This window comes from Manis javanica, chromosome 8, assembly GCF_040802235.1.
Source record: "Manis javanica isolate MJ-LG chromosome 8, MJ_LKY, whole genome shotgun sequence".
NCBI classification, from domain to species: domain Eukaryota; kingdom Metazoa; phylum Chordata; class Mammalia; order Pholidota; family Manidae; genus Manis; species Manis javanica.
The window spans coordinates 116,168,441-116,192,572 of record NC_133163.1 but is presented as its reverse complement, the minus strand read 5'-3'; the positions used below and the strand labels follow the sequence as shown (position 1 = coordinate 116,192,572).

Here is a 24,132-nt window from a genome sequence, read left to right as displayed (position 1 = left end):
CTCTTAAGCAACTGGAAAACATTCAATGATACTGGAATAAAGTTAATCCAGCCTATGAAAAAGATTTTAAAAGTACATATAATCTGACATCAGTGTTTAAATGAACTTATAAAATTCTTAACACTTGAAAACCCACAGAGACAGCTTAACTGGAGGCACCGAACACCTTCGAGAAATAGTTCTGGGAAAAGTGACCCTCCATTACGTCCACCCCAACCCAAATGGCCTGCAAACCTCATTGCTCTCAGGGAGCTCCGTCACAACATCCCTCCTGGGTGCTGCCAGGACTGGCACCCGGCAGCCGGCTGACAACGCCGCCTGCAGTATTTCTCAGCAGGAAGCCCACAGCCCTTCCATGCAGGGGGCACTTAGCAGAGTGGAGGCTGCAACTTCCTTCTAAAGGCAGTTTTTTAGAAGCTTGTGCTGCAGTGGAAATTTGCATAATAGCCTTGCCTCTACAGTGTTTTTTTTTTTTGTTTTTTATTTTTTCAAAAATAAATCTGTGCATATCAAATTGATCAAGGGGAACTATCCTGGGCAACCCTCACTCATCAGAGCCAAGATTATTTTTCCTTCTGACTGTAAGCAAATGAAACATCAACTGGGAGGAAGTATTTGTAAAAAAATTTTAGTGTCATAAAAATTCTTTCTACACACTTGTAGGTAGACAAGGTAAGTGGAAACTAGAACAAGTATGGAATAAACTCATAGGATCCAGGCGGTCGGTATAAAGCCTAAGCATGTGGACTGGAGCCAAACTGCTATGGTTGGACCATGGCTCTCTGCTGCTTGGTAGCTGAATGATGAATCTCTGTGCCTGTTTTCCTGCTGTGTAAAATGAGACCATAACTGTACCTACCTCGTAGGGCTAAAGTGAGTTCGTATTTGTAAAGTGCTTAGAAAAGTGTCTAGCACGTAGTAAGTGCCACATTAGTATCTGTTAAATACATAAAACCAGTCACCGATTACTGGAACATTATAAAGCATATCTCATAATGAAACCCTAAGCATCTAGCAATCAGTGGAGGATGGTCATTCCTTCACTTTTACATCATCCTCCCACAGCATCTATTGAGGACCTTTTCTAGCTAGTATTGATTGGTAAATAAACAAACAGAAAAGGAGTGGGGCCTCCACCCCAATCCTTCAAGTCTAGGTTATCACTGGTGACTTCCAGGGAACTCAGATCACTTCAGTCTTGAGATGTGAACTCTACAGCATTAGCAAACTAATTTTGGATCGTTCCTACTTAGGAACAGCAGACCCCATCAAACAGCACACCTCTGGTAACTCGCTAAAACTCCTGCTGGGCAGCGCCAGCATTCTTTGCCCATCAACATAAACAAGGGCCACACAGACTCTACATCTTAATGTGGGGAAAAAGAGAAAGAAAAAATGAACTTGTTCATGAGAATCATGGGGATACAACAACCATCTTGTTTTGCTAAAGCAAATAAAGTGGGACTATCATAATGGCAATGGGGTAAAAAGTATACAAATTAGTCAATATATACTGGTCATTTCTAAGCAGGGCACGTTTAATGATTTTGATGTTTATCTTTCAGTTTTGTTTTAAGTGATGTATTTCAAAGCAACCCTATCTTATTCTCAACGTAATATTTACCTAACCTAAAAAAGGTTTCAAAATAAAACCAGTTTATGTATCTTGATGGTGATAATTTTTTAACCCTTTTCTTCTTCTTGCTTTTAATAAATCAGCCAAACATCTGACAGACCAAAATCCTGAAGCATGTACAGCATGCCAGGAGCCTAGGCTCTAGAAGGGTAAGATCTAGAAGATTATAATCTGGTCACAGAGATAACGAGAAACTTAGAAGACTAACAATACAGAGGACTTACAGTATGATAAGAGCCAAATAAAAGACATAAATGACAAATAGTATTTGCTAATGCAAGAGGCAGGGAAAAGCCACAAGCTCAGTCTAGACAGAAATTTTACAGATGAGGGGAAATCTGAGCTGGGACTTGGGAGACAGAATTTAAACAAGAGGGAAGGGGGTACATTTTTTCTTACCACTGACTGAGCTCTCCTGCATAATTTTCCCCAAACTGGAGACTACGTCTACAAGAAGACGGGAAATACAGAAAGCTGAAAAACAGATAACCCAAGCGCCTCTGCCCTTGAGGACCAGCTAGGCCTACCTCACACTGCAGCCAGTCAGTCCCTAATTATTCAGTCAAAGCACCAGCCCAGAGAGGCTGAGTAACTCGCTCCGGGTCTTCCAGCTGTTTGATGGAGCTGTGACTGGAGCCCTCAACTACTGCCTCTGGGTCCAAAACACTGTCAGTTACAGTTGACTCGGTGACTCCCAACTGCAACTGGCTTCCATGTCTGGTTCCACCAAAACCTATGGGTGGCTTCAGCGTTTTCCCCTTCTGGGGTTTATGTTGCCTCATTTGAAAACTGGGATGAGGACAGTTATATTAGGTGAAGGGGAGGCATCCAGATTTCATTTGGCTTTAAATTTTAAGGTTCCAGGCCACAGATGCTGTTGTTTCTGTTGGGACTCTTTGCCAATTTCTTGATGAAGAGATGAGGTGACCCTGGAGAAGAGACCGCAGGAGTCCTCCTGTACCTGGACTTGCAGAACTTGCTAGAAGCAGCACTAGGATTAGCACAACACCCATTGCCATGACCCTTTTTTCAGGCCTTCCTGACAAAACATGCTCTACCTGGGCTTACCTGAGCATGCACGTGTGAAGACACAAGGCACACGGAGCTCTAGATGGTAGGACCATTTGTGCCAAGGCTACTTTTTAGGCCACGCAGCCTTGAGCCAAAGTATAACTGAGAGATGCCTGGGAAACAGAAAAACCAGGCCCTGTCTCTTATGCTATAAAAATGATACTCACAGAGCACTTACTATGTTTCTATTTGTTCTAAGTGCTTTATTTGTATCAATTCCAGTCTTCCCCACAACTCTATGAGGTAGACACTATTTTTATCCACTACTCCAGTTTTTTTTTTGTGTGTGTGTTTTTTTACAGATGAAGAAACTGAGACACGGAACACACTTCCCCAAGTGAGTATAGCAGGGCTTGCAATTTAAACCCAGGCAGTGCAGCCCCAGAATTTGTGTTTTTAATCTACTTTAAATATTACCTTCTGTCATCTCACATGAGTAACGTGAAAGAAAGCTCATGTCTTTCTCATCACAGACATTTAATGTTCACAGGTTTTAGAGGCAGGTGTCATTATCCCTGTTTTACAAGTAAGGAAACTGAGGCTCAGAGACGTGGAGTAACTTGCCTATTTAGTGGGACTGCTTGCAAATTTCTTCAATACAAAACCTAGATGGTTGTCCACAAAGCTATAACTGCATGCATCCTCTTTAAGCTCCCTCATTAAACAGTATTTCAGGGTCCTATGAAGCACCAGAAACAGACGGAAACAGAGATACCCACCTCTTACAAAAGCTTACCACTGAGTGGAGGAGATAGACAAAATTATGACAAAACTTGTCTGCTTTTCCAGAATGAAGTTGTGGGCACAGACACAAGGGTCACATAACCAAAACTAACTTGGAGGAAAAGTGAAGCTGGGCTGGTAGCAGTTGACCAGCTGAAGAAAGGGGCCAAGTGGAGACAGCCTGGGCACCTGGGAGAGCTCAAGGTTAATTCTATATTCCTGGTGCACAGTATGCTCATTACCCAAGGGGGCATGGTGAGAGCTGAAGCTGGGGCCAGGCAGGCACAAGCCAATCAAGAAGACGCAGGGGACCATGCTAAGGAGTGTGGCCTTTGTCATGAGAGGAAATCTATGTACATGTGACAATGTGGAGAACTCCAGAAGCAAAGAGAAGGATGGCATTTGGTGTACAAGACTGGAGGCTGCTGGCTCTCGCTAGTCCTACACACCTGAACGTCTATAATGGTCTGGGTGGTCAGTAACATCCAGAACTCAAAGTGAAATACAGGAATCAAATTTTGATTGAGTAACCTACGACAATCAAAAATCACATCACAGATCTCTTGCAGATCACTACATCTTGCAGCTACGTTCCACTATCAATCTGGTACCTGTAACATTCTTCTAGGTAGTCCTTTCTGCCTTTGATACCTCAATTATTCAATATATAAAATGGACATGATGCACTCTATCTCAAATGTATGTTAAAATATGAGAAGTGGCACTGTAGCATGTAGGAAAAAAAAATACTAAGTAAAAGTAAAGAAATCTTGAGTTCTGATACTGATTCTCCCACTCAGGAGCAACATGGTTCTGGAAAGGCCATTTCACCTCACTGCACCTCAGTAAATATCTGCAAAAATGGACTCCCCAGGTTAAAATGGGCTCCTGCAAGGTTACACTAGGCTCTCACATTCTATGATTTTATTTGAACTACATTCCAAGTAAGTAATTACACATCATTGATTCTAAGATTCACATTTCCCCCCTATTTTACTGTCTCTGAAATTGGGCTATTTTTGCATAATGTGTGGTGCGTCAGTTTCATGGGCAGCATTTTCTCTTTCTTAGTGGTACATAAAATATTACCTTAAAACCAATGACACCTTAGGTTTGCTGAAACATGGTCAGTTAAAGTTGCCTTGTTTCTCTTTCGCCAGTAGACACCAAGTTCAGGGAACTCAGACAGACATGACTGGAATACAGCCAGGGACTTTCCAAGAGGAAATGCGGAAAATACTCTTTTCTACACTCAGTTTTTTGCATCCCATTGCTTGCTTCTGTGTGTCCCAGTCCAGGCTGTGAGCTCCTTGAGGGCAGGAGTGCAACCTGATTCATGCCTATTTCCCCAGGGCCCTGCACATTTGCCAGATTTCTGTCCGTGCAATTAATCAATGCTTGCGGTTGAAACAATAAGACTACCCCCAAGAGAGGCCAGCAATGGCCATTGCCACTAAGTCAGGCCACCAGGTTAAGATTCAGTGGGCAAGGTGCTGCCTACCCCACAAATCTCTGTGCCCTCGCTGGGATTTGGACACTGAGATTACCACTCACCAGCACATCCCTGAAGAGTAACTGCGGCCCGGAGTGCACTGTCCAGTCCACCGCACCACTATTTGGAATCTTGATGCGAATCACCAGCATCTGGTTCTCCATGGCATGGAAGGGGCCAAAGACCAGCCACAGCATTACAGGCTAAAAGGGGCTCACATCCTGGGTAGGAGGTACCCACGGTCCCCTGGTTAGGCAGGGTTCCAAGAGATGACGAGGGGATCGAGGGGAAAGGGCTGAGGGTGGGGAGCAGGGAAGAGAGGAGGGTGGTCAGGAAGGGGCCCGCAGGGATAGCTGTCCGCGAGGGTGGACCAGGCAAGGGGCAGGAGCCAGTAGGAACTAGCGAAGGTCAGAAGGTTCTAGATTTGGAAAAGAGGGCAAATCAGGATCGTGAAGCTCTGCGGTCTGCGTGGGTGTGAGGAGACGGCGTAGAGATGATCCTGTTTTAGGGAGATAACAGCGGCAGGTGTTCACTCCTCCTTAGTGGACTTTAGAGGGTCTCCGACTGGAGGGGACTCAGTCCGGGGCTGTGAGGAAGGAGCCCCGAGACCACCAGACCTCAAGAAAGCCAAGGGGGCCCTCCGCCCAAGCGTCAGGGCGCGAGTGCTGTGCCCCACCCCGAGCCGGACGGCGCAGCGCGCGCGGGCTCCAGACCGGGCCGTTCGAGGCCGCCCGTTCCGGCGGCGGTGGCGGTAGCAGCGGCGGCGGTAGCAGCGGCTGCGACGGGAGGAGGAAGCCGGCGGCGAGGGCACTGTTACTCCGGAACCAAAACGCACGGCGCCGGAACCCCGGGACCCGGCGAGCAGGACCCGCCTCCCGCGGCGCCATGTTGGAAGAGGGCAGCTCCCGGCCGGACCCGCCCCCGAGCCGCGAAGGGCGGGGCCGGAGGAGCCGGCGCGCGACCCCCAGACCAGAATGGAGAGACCGGCTGGGCTACCCTCCCTCGGGACCCCTGTCGCCAAGTGATCGCCTGTGGCGACCGAATGAAGGCCCTTTCATTTTCAGACCCTCGTTAAAGTAAAAATCTAACAAACGAAGAAGGAAATTTGAACTAGGGCTGTAGTCGGCCAAAAAGCCGATTGATAGCTTAAAATTGCTTTCTGTTTGCCGTTACAGAAACCCCAGAAAGACAACTGCAGTTCTCCTTTACCCTACGTTCTCAAGCCTTGTTAGCTCAATGTTCACGGGGGTCGGGGTGGGGTGGGGGGAGTGCACCAGATCAGCAAGAGCAAGGCAAGAATTCAAAAAACAGTTGTCTTTTCGTTTTCCCAAGTCACAGATCCAGAGGATCGTCCTCTTCCTCCCACATTAGCAAAGCGTATATGAATGTTTCAGGGAGATCCTTTATCCCACGATTGACCTGAAGCAGTAAACAGCCCCTTACTCGAAAGCAACAGTGAAGAAATTCAGCGAAGAGTTTTAGTGTCTGGTGACAGCTGCGGTTGTGGTATCATCTCTTGAACCGTTGCAAAAAATATCCGGTCTAGTTCATAAATGAACTACATAGCAATGTTTACGTTATAGGTGATGTCGCAGACAGCAGCAAAAACTCTTGGTTATTTTTAAATGCCTTGTTAACCTCGGATGTTAAAGTGCGTGATGTTGATCTCTGATGCCTATACGGAAGTTTGTTTACTATTTTCGGCGTGTAGGTTCGTCCTCTTTTTCTAATGAAGGTGCACATATCGCTTTACTTTTGGGGGCTTAATTTTGTATAAACTCGGTGGTGCAGGCGTGTGTCACTTTCTCTTCTAACAGACAGTTGATTAATGCAAGAGTAAAAATAAATTCAGGTGAGTATGATACGAAAAATTTTCTGCATATTTTTCTCTTCCTGAGTTACTTTTATATTTAATTTGGAAGTCCATTGTAGGAGATAAATTTTCTCTTTTCAGTTATTGTAAATTAACAGATAAGTAGAAAATCTTTTAGTAAGATCCTCCAGATTAACCCTAGAAACTGCCTCTTTCCACCTGCATTTCTCCTGTGAAAAACAAACCGTTTACCTAAGGTCCCAAGGTACTTTTTATTGAAAGTCCATTTCCTATTATCAAGAAAATAGACCGCAAAATTAGACATTTTCTATGAACCTATGATATACTAAAATGGCTTATAGTACTACATGGAAAACCAACTCAATTTGTATTTTGAATTCTTTCTGGGTATGTATATACCCAGAAGTGGAATTGCTGGGTCATATGGTAATTTTAATTTTTTGAGGAACCCTCCATACTGTTTTCTATAATGGCTACACCATTTTACATTCCCACCTCCAGTGTCAAAGGGTTCCAATTTCTCCACATCTTCACCAACACTTGTTATTTTCTCTGTTTTTGATGGTAGCTATCGTACTGGCTATGAGGTGAAATCTCACTGTGGTTTTGATTTGCATTCCCCTAGTGATTAGCGATGTTGAGCATCTTTTCCTGTACCTGTTGGCCATTTGTATACATTCTTTGGGAATTGTCTGTTCAAGTCCTTTGCCCATTTTTAAGTTGGATTATTTATCTTTTTGTTGTTATAAAGCGATTTTTTAATGAAGCAAATTACATTTTACTACTATAAATTATGAGAGGTTTTCTTTCATGTCTTTTTACCTTGCTCTCAATCTTGAATTTTAACCCAGAACCTTACCCCAGTCCAAACTACCATTATATTTCTCTCCTTATCTGTTTCCATCCTTGCCTGTACTACCGCAATCTATTCTCAACCCAATTGCCATGATTAGATCAAGTCACTTCTTTGGTTAAAATTCTCCATATGGCTTCCTAACTTGCACAGGGGAAAAGCCACATTCCTTTCATGATCTATAAAACTGCACGTTCTGTGCTCCACACTTTCTGAACTCTCAGACCTCATCTCCTACCATTCTCCCATCCACACCAGCCTCCTCACTGTTCCTTGAACGCATCAGGCATCCCACCTGCGGGGGATTTGCCATTTCCTCTGCCTGGATTGCTCTTACCCTCGTATCCACATGGCTCACCCCCTCATGTTCTGCAGTTCTTGACTTAAAATGTCACATTCTAGCTTAACACACATTCCCTTAGCATGCTACTGAAGATTGCAAACCAGCCCCAAACCCAGTCTATCCATATATACAAGCACACAGGTGTGCACATTTCCCAGTCCCCTTCCCTAGTTTATTTTTCTCCTGGCACTTACCACTACCTAATATATCATATGTGTTACTCATTTGTTTGTTTCCCCACTAGACTATAACTTCATGAGGAGAGGAACTGTATGAGTTTTTATTCATTGCCCAGTCCCTAGTACCTAAAATAGTATCTGTCACACAGAAAGTACTTTAATAATATCTACTGAAGGAATGTATGTATTTTGAAGACAAAATGGACTGAGGAATAGGAACATGACTACCATGTGCATCTCCTGCCTGTCTTGAGCCTTACTTGTTTCTTTTGCTTTTCCATCACCACCACCATCAAAACTGAGACAACAACCATGATAGACTCCCACTGAACTGCAAATTTTCTAACAGATACAGATTGCCTACTATGTTCATGAATTCCGCTTGTCTCCTTCAGTGCCTAGTGTAAGCTCTCGCATATAACTCTCAAATAATTGTTTAATTTTGATTCAAAAGAACATGATAAGAATAGCGGATGAAAACAGTAATTTTTCCACTGGAGCATCCTGGCAGACACCATCCTAACCAAGTGGTCAAGGTTAACATTACCAGTAATAAGTCATGTTAGTATCATGGACTCTCTAATATGATGCAATAAGAAGGGAACTTGTCTTCTGTGGTCTTCTTCCCAAAACTCATAACCCCAATCTAATCATGCAAAAAACATCAGACAAACCCACATTGAGGAATATTCTACAAAATACCTGAAAAGTACTCCTTAAAACTGTCAAAAGAAACTATCAGAAACCTGAGAAGACTACAGATCCTCAATAGAATCCTGGAATAGAAAAGGACAGTAAGGAAAAACTGGTGAAATCAAAGCCCGGAGCTTTGAGTAATAATGTACTAATGTTGACTTTTTAGTTACGGCATACGTACAATGATTATGTGAGATGCTAACATCAGGAGAAGTCTGGGAGCGGTAAATGGGAGCTCTCTGTACTATCTTTGAAACTTTTCTGTAAATCTAAAATTCTTCCAAAATTAAAAAAAACAGTTTTTTTTGAGGTTGTATTTCTATAAACTAGCAATAATGTCTTGGATTGTAAGATATTATTAATTATATTAAGATATATGTAAGATATTATTAATTATATTAAGATATAATTAATCGAAAGATAATTTACAATAACATCAATTAAACAAGAAACATAAACATTTTCCTCATGTTGCTTAATACCTATTAGTTTTTTTAAAAAAAAGAATATGAAGAGGCATGGGCAAAAATGATCAGAGACAAACCCCCTGAAAGCCTGACAGGAAAGTGCTCCCTGCTCTTTTTGCAGGAAAAGAAAAGATTAGTGGAGCCAGTTTCAGCACTTAGGCAGAAGCAGAAACGACAATGCAACAGATATTCATTGAGCACCTCCTATGTGCCCAGTGCTATAGGTTTCAGATGCTGTGAAATTAACTCATTAATTTTAAATGTCATTCGATTTAATTTCTACATAGTATATTTCCCTTTAGGTAGAGTAGGCTGGTGTTTCTGCAAGTTATTTAAGCTTTATGCATTGTTTAAACCTACCAATATTATTTTCTTTATACTAACTAACAAAATATGTATTATATTTTTGTGGCACTTTACAGTTTGCAGAGTACTTCCACATTGGTTATCTGACAGAACTATTTCATTCATTGTAGGAAAGTATAGAGTAATAGTTAAGAAAATGGACTCTGTAGACAGACTGTAGGGATCTGAAAAACACTTAACCATGTGTGATCTTCGGTAAGACTTCCTGGTTTCCATAGCTAAAAAATGGGCATAAAAATAGAGCCTAAGTCATAGGATTGTTTTGAGAGGACTGAATGGGTTAATATGTGTGTAAAGTGTTTAGTCTAAGACCTGGCACAAATAAATGCTATGTAAGTGTTAAATAAACCCTTTATTGTATATATGAAGACACTAAGATTTAGAAAGCTCTAATTTTTCTCAGTTATTCAACCAGCAATGATACAGCAAGAACTTAAACCATGCTTTTATGTTCAAAACAAGGTTCTTTGTATTACGTAGTAGAATAGAAATAAATACCAAACTAAATAGCATGATTGGGAATCAGACATAAGCATGCAAGAAAGATGATAAAATTTCAGACTTAGGGGAAACTTAAAAAAATCACCTATCTAAGCCTCCGCCCAATTCAAGAATTCTCTTCACATCTACCTAGGGAAATGCCATGCAGCTTTTCTGAACATATTCAACAATAGGACTCACTGCCTTAAGCGGTAACCTATTCCAGTCTTTTCCCAACTCAAAAATTCTTCTTGGCTCCAAGTTAACGGATTGTTTCTAGTTCTGTTTAAAAAGCATAAATCTAACTGATTCTAGTGTTTCCTGTTTAATGTCTCACTTCAGTTACTTCTACACATCATTGTCTTTAATATAGCAAAACTTCTGTATGAGAAATGGAAGGCACTTCTGAAATGCCTCAAAAGGATAATGCAATATTCCAATCTTTTATTTTTCAAAATACATAAAACAATGTTAGTTGATTACATCTGAGATATTTCAAAACTTGTTGCCAAGATCCATATTATCTCCAATTAGTGTCCTTTCCTAAAGCTCTTAAAGATGGAGGCACGTTTTCTTTTTAATTTTGAATCATTCCATATTCATTCCACATAAAGCAAATTCCTTATATGAGCAAATAATGGAAACACAAAATTAGTAACATGGTTCTCATCCAGCTGTGTACAGAAACGTCTTTTTCAATATGGTTTGAATGGATCCTGTATGTAGATTCAGAACTGCGAGGTTTTGTTGACAGATAAAATTACTAAAATCTACCTTCAAGGTGGTCATTGCAAAAGTATTTGTAGGATGAATGAATGACTAGTGATTTCTAAATGTAAGCGACTCTTTAGATTTTTATTCAGCTTCCAAATTCTTGGTTCCTTCATTTTGTAAATTTGGGAGACTTGAAAGCATAAGAGGCTACAATTTTGGCTTCATGTCACAGTAAGGGCCTTAACACCATGCATAAAGAACGGTTACAAAATAATCTACCTTCATGAATTATTTTCATTCGGTTCTTAAACTACACATTTTTAAAAATAAAAACATCCACTTTCACTAAATGGAGTTTTAAACATACAATTTATTAGGTTATTGATTTTCATTTTGTATGTTTTTGTTCTTCCTTTAAGGTTTGGGTAGATAACTTTTTAGGTCTGATTTTAAATTATGCATCTGTATGAAAATAGAGTAAAATGAATCATTTTATGGTTAATAAATTCTGTTTACAGACAGATTGTTGTAAAATTACTGACATTCTAGCAGAAGCAGTAAAGGTTATGTCAACTACTAAAAAAATCATACTACATAGTGTTAATGATGTTACCTTAACATACCAGCTTTGGGGGCTGCATAATTGTTTCTGCCAACCCATAAATTTTTGAGTAACAACAAAATTATTGTGATTTTTCTTACTAAATAATTCATACATTACAAAGCATGTATGTAACAAGGTCCATGAATCACTAAAGCATATAATGATCATATATCTAATAACATCTCTTTCCATAAAATGAATTCAAATAGATTTATGTATTTAGGTTAACTAAAATATACGGAGTTTATAAGGCTCATAAGTCCATCATCAACAAAACTGCAAATCTTCTTTAAGAAGGACAGCTTCCATGATTTGCTTTTAAAAACGCAAAGCTTTTGTTTATCAAAATTCCTGTTTCAGCTACTTTTTATGAAGTTTTACAGCTTTTAAATTGATACTATAAATATCACCGAAAATAAATTAATAATATAATGAAATAGTACAATGTTCATAAACTGTATTTAAAATGATATAAGTGCAACTAAAATAGCTATAAGCAATACTATATAAAACCTTATCCTAGCAGTGAGCTGATATTCTTTATCCAGCAACTAGGATCTAAAAGAGGTTATTTTCATTTACTAGCATTTTACATGCTTTTCTTTGGTCTTATCTTAAACAATTTCAAATCGAGTACATACTTGTCTTTTCTTTTTAAGTGCATTATTTCTGGCTTTTATTTATTTACTTACTTATCTTTTTAACATTGAAGAACAATTAATGTACAATAATATTAATTTCAGTTATACAAGTATACCCTTTTCTTAATGCTACTAAAAATGATCCCAAATGGGATTTCATCTTCTTAATTAAAGCTAGGCTTCATAAATTCATAACTAAAATTTTTTAAATTCTGTGGATTGCAACATAGAAAATGCTAAATTAACATGTTTTTACTTACCTCTAATTTTTCTTAGCTCGTTTACTCTAGAAATCATGCAGTTTGCCTTTATCAGTTATATTGAACCCTTTATTTTTAGAAATTGTTTTTTTGTGCTAAAATTCACATAACACAAATTTAGTGTGTCAACCATTTTTTTGGTGTACAGTTTACTGGTATTAAGTACACTCACATTTCTGTGCAACCACCAATACCATCTACCTCCAGAACTCTTTTCATCTTGCAAATCTGAAACTCTACAGCCATTAAACATGAATTGATTTCTGCTGCCCCTTTTACTAATCTTTTAACAATTTAGAGAAAATGCACATGCCATAGTTCTTCCACTTAAAGTGTACAGTTCAGTGGTTTCAGTAGTCACAGGATTGTACAACCTTCACTACAATTTTAGAAGTTTCATCACCCCAAAAAGGAACCCATGCCCATTAGCCGTTCCTCCCCATTTCCTCCCCACCTCAGCAGCCCTAGGCAATCACTAATCTACTTTGTCTATAGATTTGCTCATTCTGGACACTTCATATACATTGAAAAATACATGGTCTTTTATGACTGGTTTCTTTCACTTAGCATGTTTTCAAGGTTCATGTTGCATGTATCTACTAGTACTTCACTCCCCTTTTTTGGCCAAATAATTCATAATTGTGAATATGCCACATTTTATTTACCCATTCACCAACTGATGGATATTGAGTTGTTCCCACTTTTTGGCTAGAATGAATAATGCTGTTATGAACATTTGTGTGTTTTGGTGTGAATGTTTTCAGTTCTCTAGAGTGTATACCTAGAATAGAATTGCTGGATCATATGGTAACTACATGTTTAATATTTTGAGGAACTGCTAAACTTTTCCAAAATGGCCGTACCATTTTACATTCCCATTAGTCATATATGAGGGTTCCAATTTCTCTATATCCTTGACAACTTACATTCTCTCTTTGTGATGATAGCCATCCTAGTGTGTATGACGTAGTACCTCATGGTTTTGATTTGCATTTCCCTAACAGTTACTGTTGAACATCTTTTTATGTGCCTAGTAGCCATTTGTATGACTTCTGTGGAGAAATGTTTAAATTTGCAATTTCAATTGTTGTTGAGTTACAAGGATTCTTTATATATTCTAGCTGCAAGTCTCTTATCAGATGTATGTTTACAAATAATTTCTTCCATTCTGTCAGTTTTCATTTCCTTGATAATGTCCTTTGAAACACAAAAACTTTTGATTTTGATGAAGTCCAATTTATCTGTATTTTTCCTTGTTTGCCTTTACTTTCATCCTTTCCCAAAATAGGTGAATTTTATAGGTTTTATAGGAAATCATCATCTCTTTACTAGAAAGGTAACTGAACTTTCAGAAACACACTAAAAATAATCTAGATCTATTTTAGCCCAGTTGTGTTAATGTGCTCACAATTAATATAACAGAGTTCTAGAAGCAACTGGATGACCATGCTGTGTCAGTGGAAACGATTTTAACCACATTTCCACTTGAAGAAAAAAAATTTTCTCAACATCTGATTTCGTTTATATTAAAACTCTGGACTGTGGTCACCACTAACAACACGTCTTATTGTTGGGAAAGCTCTTGTGAAACATTTGTCAAGCACATATAATGGTATAAAAGTGAAATACAGTAATTAAGATTTGTGTTCTATCGATTGTGCAGCCAAAGTAATTTTTCATTACTAACGTAAGATTTAATAAGTATAAGTAGTTAAAGATTCTGACTTGGCACTAGTCATTAGCATGTAATTGAACTAGTAAAAAAGATCAGTTAAAGCTGTGTTGATTACCACCTTATCTTTGAAAGGCAATTAAAGACCTCAATCATTGCAACGAGATTTGATTGTGCAGCCTTTATTGGACATTGATCTTTCAGCAAAGTGCAGTTACATTTTCCATTAATTTACAGTAACACAGTTTAACTCTGATACCCTAGACTGTTGACCCAGGTGAGATGTAATGCTAAGTACTTGTTTAGGTTAAGATGCCCCCAAATGTCATTTCTGTCTGAATGGTAAGTGCTGAAAAAAAGTAGACACCTGATCCACTAGCTTTAGGGTAAGGTTTCTGTTATCTGCATTAGCTTTTAAATGAAATGAAACCAAGATCCTTGTGTTTATGTCAACCCACTCATTTAAACATCATTCATTCTTTAAAAGAGGTAACAGATATTTGATGAAGAATTATAGATGTTCTGGGCTTACTGTTTTAGGTGAATATAAATGACATGAAATAAAATGTACATTTAAAACATACATATGGCTTTTGTTAAAAATGTTTCAATTTTTACTGAAGTCAACAATTTGCAAAATATTAATGAAATGTGATGAAAGAATTGATGACTACTTGTACCGTTTGTTAAGGCATTAGCACTGAGAAACCAGGGATTTTTGTATGAGCAACCTCTTTCATGCTCCCAGCTCTCTACATCTTTATGGTGGTTCACAGGAACTAAGAACTTCAACTGGAAATTTCTTCCAATACTTGATAATTGATTTGTATAGAAGTAACAATAGAAGAGATGCAAAACTTTATAAAAACACATCTTCACTAAAGAATAGTTTTGCCTGGACTATTTTAAAGACAAAATCCCATTAAAGATGTATTGATAGAAAAGCTGTCTTTGATTGTTAGCAACCAAGAAAACTCATCTCTACAAGGGCAGGGTCCACACAGAACCCTGCTTGCCACCTCAGGCATGATCGGCATGAGACACAATCACACAAAATGCCTTCAGTGTCTCCTCCTTTCTTCTCACTTAATTTTTAAAAATCCTTTTATTAATGAAATCCATGGAACAGAAGAACGGTTACAAAGTAGCTTTTACTGATATAAAACTGACATTTGCTTGCAAGCATATTCATGATCCTATTAGGTAGAAAGGTTTTTTGTTTTGTTGGTCTCAGCTTACAGGTGGAAAAAACTAAGACACAAAGGGGTAGTTATTAGCCTGAGGTCAAAAAGTAAGACGGCACTGATACTAAAAATAGAATCAATTTCCTGACTTCCAACATTTATACTTTATGCCTTTTAGGCCACAGTGCTTTGATGTAATATCCAACTTTAAAGAAAAAAACTTAAACCATTAGTGTTCAATGGGGACCATTTTTCAGACTAAAAGGTTCACTACCAGACTTAATAAATCCAATGAATTGTATTTTAATATTTGAACCATGCCCTTAGCCATTGTTGAGTTCATCCTTCATCATGATCAACTCTATGAGAGCAAGAGGTCTATTGATTTTCATGTAATACAAGAAAATATTACATTTGCTTAATTGTTACACAGTGAGCACATCAGACGAGAAATCGAGGCTCTATTTAATGCTGCAAGCAGCAGAGAATTACAGAAATCAATAGGGTAGTTTGTCAAAGATCTTCTCCAAGGAGACTTACCTATCACCATATGGACAAGAAGTCACACTGATTGTAGCTGTTGAAAAACAGGTAAGCAGAGTCAGCAGCACAAATTATCAGAAATCAAACAGGCCAGTATGAAAAGAAGTGCAACTCTACTGAAAAGCTGTGTTTATAGTCTGGTAGTTAAAAACCATTTTATCAGCCTTGTGATGGGACCAAACCTTTACAGCAAGTATTGACAAGACCAGCAGCAATGAATGAGCAGTATTTGACTTAAAACTTATGAGCTATAGTTATTTAACTTTGCCCATTACAGAGGAAATCAGTTCTAGCTTTCCTTGCAAAATGCTAATAGTCAGTTTTATTATTAATGAAGCTTAATGTAACACTATCTCCTTAGTGTAAGCCATTCATTTAACTAGTGTCAAGTGTATTCTTGTGGACCAAATGTATTGGCATAAGTACTTCTTTGATTAAAGTGTTATTTAGAATTGCTTTTAGACAAGTGAACACTACATATATTTGAAGAACAGTTCACTCTCTGTAGCACATTTAAAATGACTACCTTTCACAAAGCCAGTTTGTATTACTTCATTTTCTAGTGCTTTCATCTCAGTTGCTTCCACTCACTTTCTCTACTGAGTTGCCAGAAGTTAGCATCCAAATGTTGGTTAGATTGAATTTTATAAAATGTTTTGCTACAAAAATGTGTAAATGCTGCAGAGTATCAGCAACACATTAACATAAAATGATACATAATGTATGTTTGTAATTATGGGAGAGATCATAAATCTTAAACACCCATTGGTTTAGAAATTAAGTAGTTCTACTTAGTTCTCCCTAAATTACTCTAAATTTCTGAAATTTACCATTCATTTGGGTATTTTTTAACTACCCCCAAGGATAAATTTTTTTAATGACTTTGCTTTCAAAAATGCAATTAACTTAATAAAATTCTAACACAAAATTGCCTTCAGGTCTTTAAATTTCAGTCCACTTCCCACTGCCAATAAGTCTATGGATATATACCATTTCAGCTAATTGCTTTTATAAACAGTTACCAAATTAATTTTTCTGGGTCTTTCTAGATCATGATTGTTTATCATCATGCCTTCTTAACTTTTAATAAGTCTTAATTTCATTCATCTTGTTACATTTACATTAACCAGAGTTATTATTACATTAAAAAAAAGGTGATATGCCATTGGATATTCTAGGCAGTAAGGAGTTTCAACACTACCCCCAGACTGCTCAGCCAGGTAAATGACACAAGAACTTTTAAAACATTTCCACTTAAAATCCTAGCAGCTAAATGGTTTAAATTTCAGATTGCAATTAGAATTTCCACTTTTGGATTTGCCAGTGATATTATATTATCTCTGCCATTTATCGTAAAATCCTCTACTACTTTTTCCAATGTTATAAAGATTTTTCCCCTTCCTTCTTTGTGTGGGTGTCTACATTTCTTTGTCAGTCGATTCAAATTGTAAATACCTAACTGTAGAATCTATATATGGTACAATTATTTTTTATCTGTAGTTTAACCTAGTTCTAAGAAAAAAACTGGTATAAGCTTCATGTATTTGTAGTTCCCATTGGCTAAACAGAGTATACAATCTATAACCATATATGAAAAGCTTTGCCTCCCGAGGGCAATGATTCATCTTAAAGAACCAGACACCATAAAAAGAAAAAGGTGTTTGCAAAAGTTTTATTTTAAAGGATCAGATATAAATATTGCACATACACACAAGAGAAAATCCACTGATATTTATGTCTCCAATGCATACTTTCAATACAGGGCACCTTCATCTTCTTTATTTAGAAAATAAACTGTTATTGGTCCATAACTGGTATGCACAGTCTCTGTGACTCTAGCAAATAACCAGGAGCCAAGTCCATATAATAAAGTTGGAATGCCTAGAAAACAAATAAGTTATTTATGAATATCAATAATTATTAATCTTGCATCCATATATTTGTCATGGTACACTCTTCAGCAATGTCAAATATTTATAAAGTTATAAAAAATATAAAAATATGAGTAAACACTGGTTCTGATAATCTAAGAGCTCAATTTCATCTATGTTTGTGGAACATGGTAACAACGGAATGAATATGGATTTTTAAAACCATAGATAAGGCTGGTTAAAAGTTTAATTCAAAGCACTTTACAGGCACTAATTCATTACCTTCAAGTAATTATGAAATAATTTTTATTCATTTTACAAATAAGAAACAGAATATTCATTAATTTAGTTATAGATGATCCTGATTATTGGCCTTGAACTTAAATTATTAGGTCAACTTTATTGTACTTCAAGTTAGTCACAACACTGATAATTAAAATAATTTTTTGTAGATCTTAAAAGAAACTGGGTCAAACAGCTGTCTTTAAAACCTAGGGCAAAAAACAAATGATAAAGAAGATTTTAAAATAATAACAGGCATGAGAAAGAAACACTCCCTTTAGTATTTTTACAACTGATTTGAAGTCAATCTTGTTTGAACCTATTTGAAATAGGTATATAGTAAACTCCAACATGTTATTCCTTTGGAAATCTCCATTTGATAAGAGTTTGCTGTTATATTAGACATTAGCTGCCATTTGTGATACATGAAACTAAACATACTACCAGAGATATGGATTAAGCATCATATGCATAGGACACTATACTGGACACAAAACAAACTTTCACAGATCCTATCTGTTTTAAGGCACTTATTTAAAATCAATGACTATGAACATATTGAAAACTTATGTATAAAACCACAGGTAAGTAAACATAATGTTTCTCATGTAATTGTAGATTAATGATACCAAAAGAAAAAAAAAAAGAAAAAAACCCCACAGGTAAATGAACCAATAGCAAATATTTTAAGCTCTACACAAGTATTACATTTTTTTGCTCCCATGTAGGAGTTGGACAGAACATGACGATTTTAAAGAAGGGCTGTACGCTCAGAAAAATCACTTCGTTTCTAGTTAATAGGGAAATCACATGCACAGTACTGAAAGTACTAAATTTTTTCTTATTTTTCTGCAAGAGTATACTTGCTGTGTTATGCTCTTCAGTAGTGTACAAGTACACTGGGCTACTTGTGCTTACTCCCTGAAGCTGCATTCCAACCACTGTGATGCCAAAGATTAATCAAGAGAAGCATCACTAGCTGGCAGTGAGCAGAGACAAAATGCCCATTCGGGCTGGCACGTCTCTATTTTTAGGAATCTACTGGGTCACAGACTGTCACTATCACAGGGTTCCCTGGAACTCCTATGAAATCTTTTACAGTATATTGCTTTCTTTGCCTTCGTAATACCCAAAATAATCTAAATGCCTCAAGGGAATGTCACAAAAAATCCACAAAAACTAGCATCATAAAGCTATCTATAAATCATTTTACCAAAAAAAAAGGCAAGTGGGGCATGGACGGGAAAGTAGACAGGAAAAATAAGACAAGCAGAAGTAAGTAAAGAGAGGGAGCAGCTCAAATAGAAAATAAAGTTAAAATACAGGACCGACAACTTCAAAAGCTGAAAATCAATGGAGTGAGGAAATAACAACTGGTTCTAGAAAATTTTTTAAATGCTTTTTTAAAAACGTTTTCACCATTTAAAACCTAACACTTTAAGAACACCTTCATGATTAAGTCCTTCTCTTCTAAATACAGATATAAAGAAATCCAAAGAGAAGCAGGACACCCAGAACATTCTCACAAAGAAAAGTAAGACCTTTGTGCAAAGAAATGACAGCCGTAGTTTTTTTATACGAAAGAGAAAGCTGAAGAGTGATTTAATGGTCTTTTGGAAAGTGTTGTTTCTAGAATATACTGTCTAAATATACTGAGAGTAAAATATATAAAGTAAGCCTTTTTAAAAATCACTGCTAAGGATATAGATTTAAGGAATGGCTGGTGACACCGAAAATTTTGTTGTATAACGTTGATCAGTTTTCAGTTAAAATATTGATACCTTAAAAAAAATTACACAAATAATGGTCAATATTTTTTCAGCTAAAATGGAGGACCGATCAAAGATCACTCACTTAACAATAACTACATTATCTCTTACTAAGAAACAACTACGAACCATTATTAATAATGTTGTTTGACAGGGGATGGAGTTGTGATAGACAAGTCAGAAATCCTAGATTTCTTTTTTATCTGCTGTCTAATATAGTCAGGCTAATACACTAAATGGGAAGATTTGCAATTCACATAATTATCATATAAAAAACCATAATTTTCTTTACAGCACATATGCTTTAAAGTCTATAATATTCCATGACAAATTGCACTTTTTCCAGAGTGAAATATATCATAACATCAAAATGAACAAAAAGTCAGTTCTTTGCATAAAAATTCATTTTGAGTCAGCTGAACAGTAGGTAAACCATTGTCAAATTAAGCACTTAAAAAAAATTAGAACTTCGTAGCAAGTCTCCGATTACCCATTCATTCCAATGGTAAGTTGCTTTTCTTAAATCTCAATCTACTTCTCAGCAGGATACCGGACTGATAAACCATCAATAAAATGTCAGCTTGCATTGAGGGGGGAAGGCGGAGGAGAAAGGGAACAAATGGGTAAAAGACCAATCTTTATTATTTACAAAATGAAAAAAAATTAATTACTCTGATAATTACTAATTTGGAAGGGAAGAAGAGGAATAAAACCCCAAGTATTTTTATTAACACATTATGTACTTAATGATCCAGAGGGCAACTGTACATCACAGAATAGATTAGAATCCTATTATATAATTCTCTCTCTTAAGACAAAAATACAAAATTAACATTACCAAATTGATGAATATACAACTCTTTAAAAAGTCCAGAAAATAATTCACTTTATCAGTATAAGCCAATTTGTATTTAAAGCATGCTTGAGCAGAAAGTTTTCCTTTTTAACTTAACTCTTATTCCCATTTAAGCAGGATATTTAGAAATTCCAAAAAACCATTAAATCACTCTTCACCTTTCTCTTTTGTATAAAAAAGCTACAGCTGTCATTTCTTCCCTCAAAGGTTTTACTTTTCTGTGTGAAAATGTTCTGGGTATCCAATTTCTCTTTGAATTTCTTTGTATCTGTATTTAGAATAGAAGGACTTAATCATTAAAGTGTTCTTAAAGTGTTAAGTTTTAAAAGGTGAAAACTTTTTTAAAAAAAGCATTCAGCTCATGGTTTATCTATAATCCTCCAGCTACACTTTTCCTAACGTCTGACTCTTTACATTTGGGAAGAATGATTCTGATTCTGAAGATGCCAAAATAAACTTCTTGAATCTGGTCATCAATCCAGTCTTTCCAAATTAATTTTGAATTGTATTTTGTTAAGTCACCTCATCTTTCAACTTCGAATCAATCTCAGAATTGGTGGGCATACTCTATATGGTCCATCATCCAAATAAGACATATTTTTAAATAATTACACATTGTTAAATAATCTTCTCTGTATGCGATTGAACCCAGGACAGTCCCAGTGGAGCAATGGCTCAAAAATCCCATGACTGACATATGTATTATTGTAAGCAAATATACATTTACCATATTTAAATTTAATGAGCTGTTTGATTACACAATACTAACCCAGCTACACAGGGGTTTAGCTTTAATTCTGGTTTATAAAAACTAGGTAACATGGTCCAGATCCAACATCCAGATTTTGAAATACTGAAATCTGGATTAATTTGATAGACACTATTAATAGGTTCAAAACTTCTTGAGGTCTACTTTTCACTGACATAAAAAAGATACGCTTATGTCAATGCTTATGCCTCTTCTGTCATTAACCAAAAGAAAATGAATATTCAGCAAGAGTAAATACTCTCCGAATCAGAATATTCCCATAAAAAGAAATACCAAAGAGGCGGAGTCTTTTAAATATCTTTTGGGACTAGCACCTGAGGAAGCTAAGTATGACTGGTGAAAACCTTTGGTGCTTTCAGTAAAACCAACTTGCTGGGATTTCACATAAAGAAATCAAAGAAAGTAATTCCAGTTTTTTTCATATGAACGCACCGAAAAAGTGATGTTCATGGCAAAGAATTCTGCGATGCGGTAAGACATTTAACTTCAGAGCCACCTTACAGTGCGTACGTTTCCTTACATTACACCCCCCTTACCGCCCAGGGTAGGGGTCCTCCCAGTTAAGAGCTGCAGGGAGGGAGGATGGGTGCCCCCTCCCCAGGGGTGCTACAGTGTAGTCCCTCAGGACAGGCCTGTAGATGACCCCCACTTTCCGGGAACGGCTCTGAAGCAACAAGCCTGACAATCACCTGCTGGGTGGGGAAAAATACAGAAAGACCAGAGCGAAGGCCAGTCCTGTAGGGCTGCCGTGTGGGTGGGACGCGGGGACAGAATCTGGGAACCCAGGCAGCACCGGCAAGAGCTTGCGCCCGGGCGAGCCAGAGCAAGGCCGAAGCAGGGCTCCCCTGGAGCTGACGCGGTCTGACCTTAGGCCGGGGTCTCGGCCTCTGAGCGAGAACGTTTGTCAGCGTGCTTTGCAAACAGTGATCCATCGCCGGCGGGACGTGCTTCACCGACCCGGGCCACTCACCCAGGTTGACGATCTTGAGCGCCGTGAAGAACCGGTCCTGCCGGGCCAGGTCCTGCCAGGGGGCCTTGGAGCAGTGGTACTTGATGAAGGGGAAGCAGCCGGTGCGCAAGACGTGGTAGTTGGCTCCCTGCACGGGCCAGTTGAAGTGCGAGAGGCCGAACTGGTCGTTGCGGACAGCGCTGTAGGGCACACAGAAGGACGTCCAGTGCGGCAGGCGCCGCTGCACCAGGTGCAGCGTCAGCACCTCCGAGGCGCGGGGCTTCGGGCGGGAGGCGGCGCCCGAGGCCCAGGGCCGGAACAGCAGCAGGCGGAGCGCGGCCTCATGGACCCTCCGCACGGCCTCCATGGCCGGCCTCGGCCGCGTCCCCCGCCCCGCGGCCGCCGTGGGGGCGCGCGCAGCTGAGGGCGGGGCCTCAGGAGCGCGAGCGCGCACCCGCTCCCCGGGGCCAGCGGCGGGGACGCCCAGCGGCGCCGCGCGAGTGCGCCAGGGGTCCCGGGGAGCAGCGGCGCTTGCGCAGGAAGGTCCCGCGGAGGGAGGGGCGTGGGGCTGAGGGGCGGGAGGAGTGACCGGCGCGGGGACTGGGGGGCACGACGCTGAAGAGGTAGTTAAATAGTCACAGATGACCGTTAGTAATCCCGAGGCAGTCGGAGGGCGGGAAAGAGGATTCGGAGGTCTTAATCAATTTGGGTTGATTAAGGAAAAATCAGTGAGGAAAAATAAGGCTTACACCAAATAACCGCCTTAGTGAGTGACAGCTCAAATCCCGATCTCTTCCAAGCCCCTAGGTTCAAGTGAAATCCTTAGTTGGTGTTGAGCAAACACTTGAGAAAGTGTGCCTCAGGGAATTGAGTTAAAAGGCGAGTCCCCATTTTTGCATTGCTTGGTAAAGTAGGTGAGCACCTTTATGTTTAGGACTGAACTCTAAGTGGTTAAAGTCCTAAATGTTTCAAAATAAAAGTGTTTTTTTTTTTTAAGTCTCACGACCCTCTGTGTAGGTCCCAGATGCGCCCCACCACCTCCCTCCTAAAGAGTCTGGTGAATACCTCAGGAGGAGGAGTCTTTTAGTTATAAATCTTCATAACCCTCAGTCATCCATTTGATCAATTACTTTAGGAAAACTTTTTCCCAAATTTTGCAGCCCCTTGAGGTAATAATTTACATACACCTGCTTTCTAGAAAAACATTTCCTCTCACTTGTTCTAAAACCCATTTTGTTTGGGGAAACCACACATAGATGGTGTATCTGGAAAACTGTAAATTAGATAATTATGTGTAAGTGAGTCAGGTGATAGAGGAACACACACAGAGGGAGTACAAGGACCTTGCAGGTTTCAAGAAGCTTCAGACCCTTTTAAGTTTCAAAAAGCTCCAATCCAACTCAGTCATTTGAAAGTACACTTAGACAGACTTCAGCTCTGATTGGTTATGCCTATGCAAATGAAGTATTATACTTTCAGCCAATCAAGAGTGGATTGTGATGTCATCACAGGTCTCTATTTGGTCCGGGAAGGGTGGGACTTCCTCTTCTTAGGAGGCAATATAAACCCCAGACGCCTTAACCCAAATGGCATCTTTCCTTGGAACCACTCTTCAGTAGCAGGAGGTCTACTTTTTCATTCATTAAAAGAGCTTTGCTAGTTCCTCTGTTCTTGGCTGCTGGCTTCATTCTTCGTCGCCTCCAAGATAACATCCTGGAGAAAAAAGCATCTCAGCTGGTAACATAAACACCATATAACAATTACTACTATTGTTGAAATTAAAAGGGATGTAAGATAGTGTAGCTAGTTCTTAACGTTCTCCAATTTTAGATTTGTTCAACGATTATTGATTGAACACTTGCTCTACCACATGCTGAA

General features: G+C 38.7%; 2 protein-coding genes across 16 annotated transcripts in view; both read right to left on the bottom strand.

Moving 5' to 3' along the window:
- Positions 1–6,125, bottom strand: part of MAP2K5 (mitogen-activated protein kinase kinase 5) — a 248,612-nt gene extending 242,487 nt beyond the window's left edge. For 3 of the 14 annotated variants that reach the window (XM_073212062.1, XM_073212063.1, XM_073212065.1), the window contains exon 1: positions 4,985–6,123. In XM_073212062.1, coding sequence (XP_073068163.1) covers positions 4,985–5,119 — 135 coding nt within the window. In that variant the 5' untranslated portion in view covers positions 5,120–6,123. Of the gene's footprint in view, positions 1–4,984 lie in introns of all 14 variants that reach the window. The other 11 variants (XM_073212054.1, XM_073212053.1, XM_073212061.1 and 8 more) reach the window with 10 other exon arrangements.
- Positions 6,126–17,412: 11,287 nt separating this feature from the next.
- Positions 17,413–22,760, bottom strand: C8H15orf61 (chromosome 8 C15orf61 homolog). 2 transcript variants are annotated; one of them, XM_037010240.2, is made up of 2 exons: positions 22,172–22,760; positions 17,413–17,639 (listed from the first exon to the last, which is right to left on the bottom strand). In XM_037010240.2, the coding sequence occupies exons 1-2, from the start codon at positions 22,619–22,621 to the stop codon at positions 17,556–17,558; spliced, it is 534 nt and encodes a 177-aa protein (XP_036866135.2). In that variant the 5' UTR covers positions 22,622–22,760; the 3' UTR covers positions 17,413–17,555. The 2 variants fall into 2 exon arrangements, with proteins under 2 accessions (XP_036866135.2, XP_036866136.1); XM_037010241.2 differs by having other exon boundaries at positions 22,276–22,738.
- Positions 22,761–24,132: the final 1,372 nt, after the last annotated feature.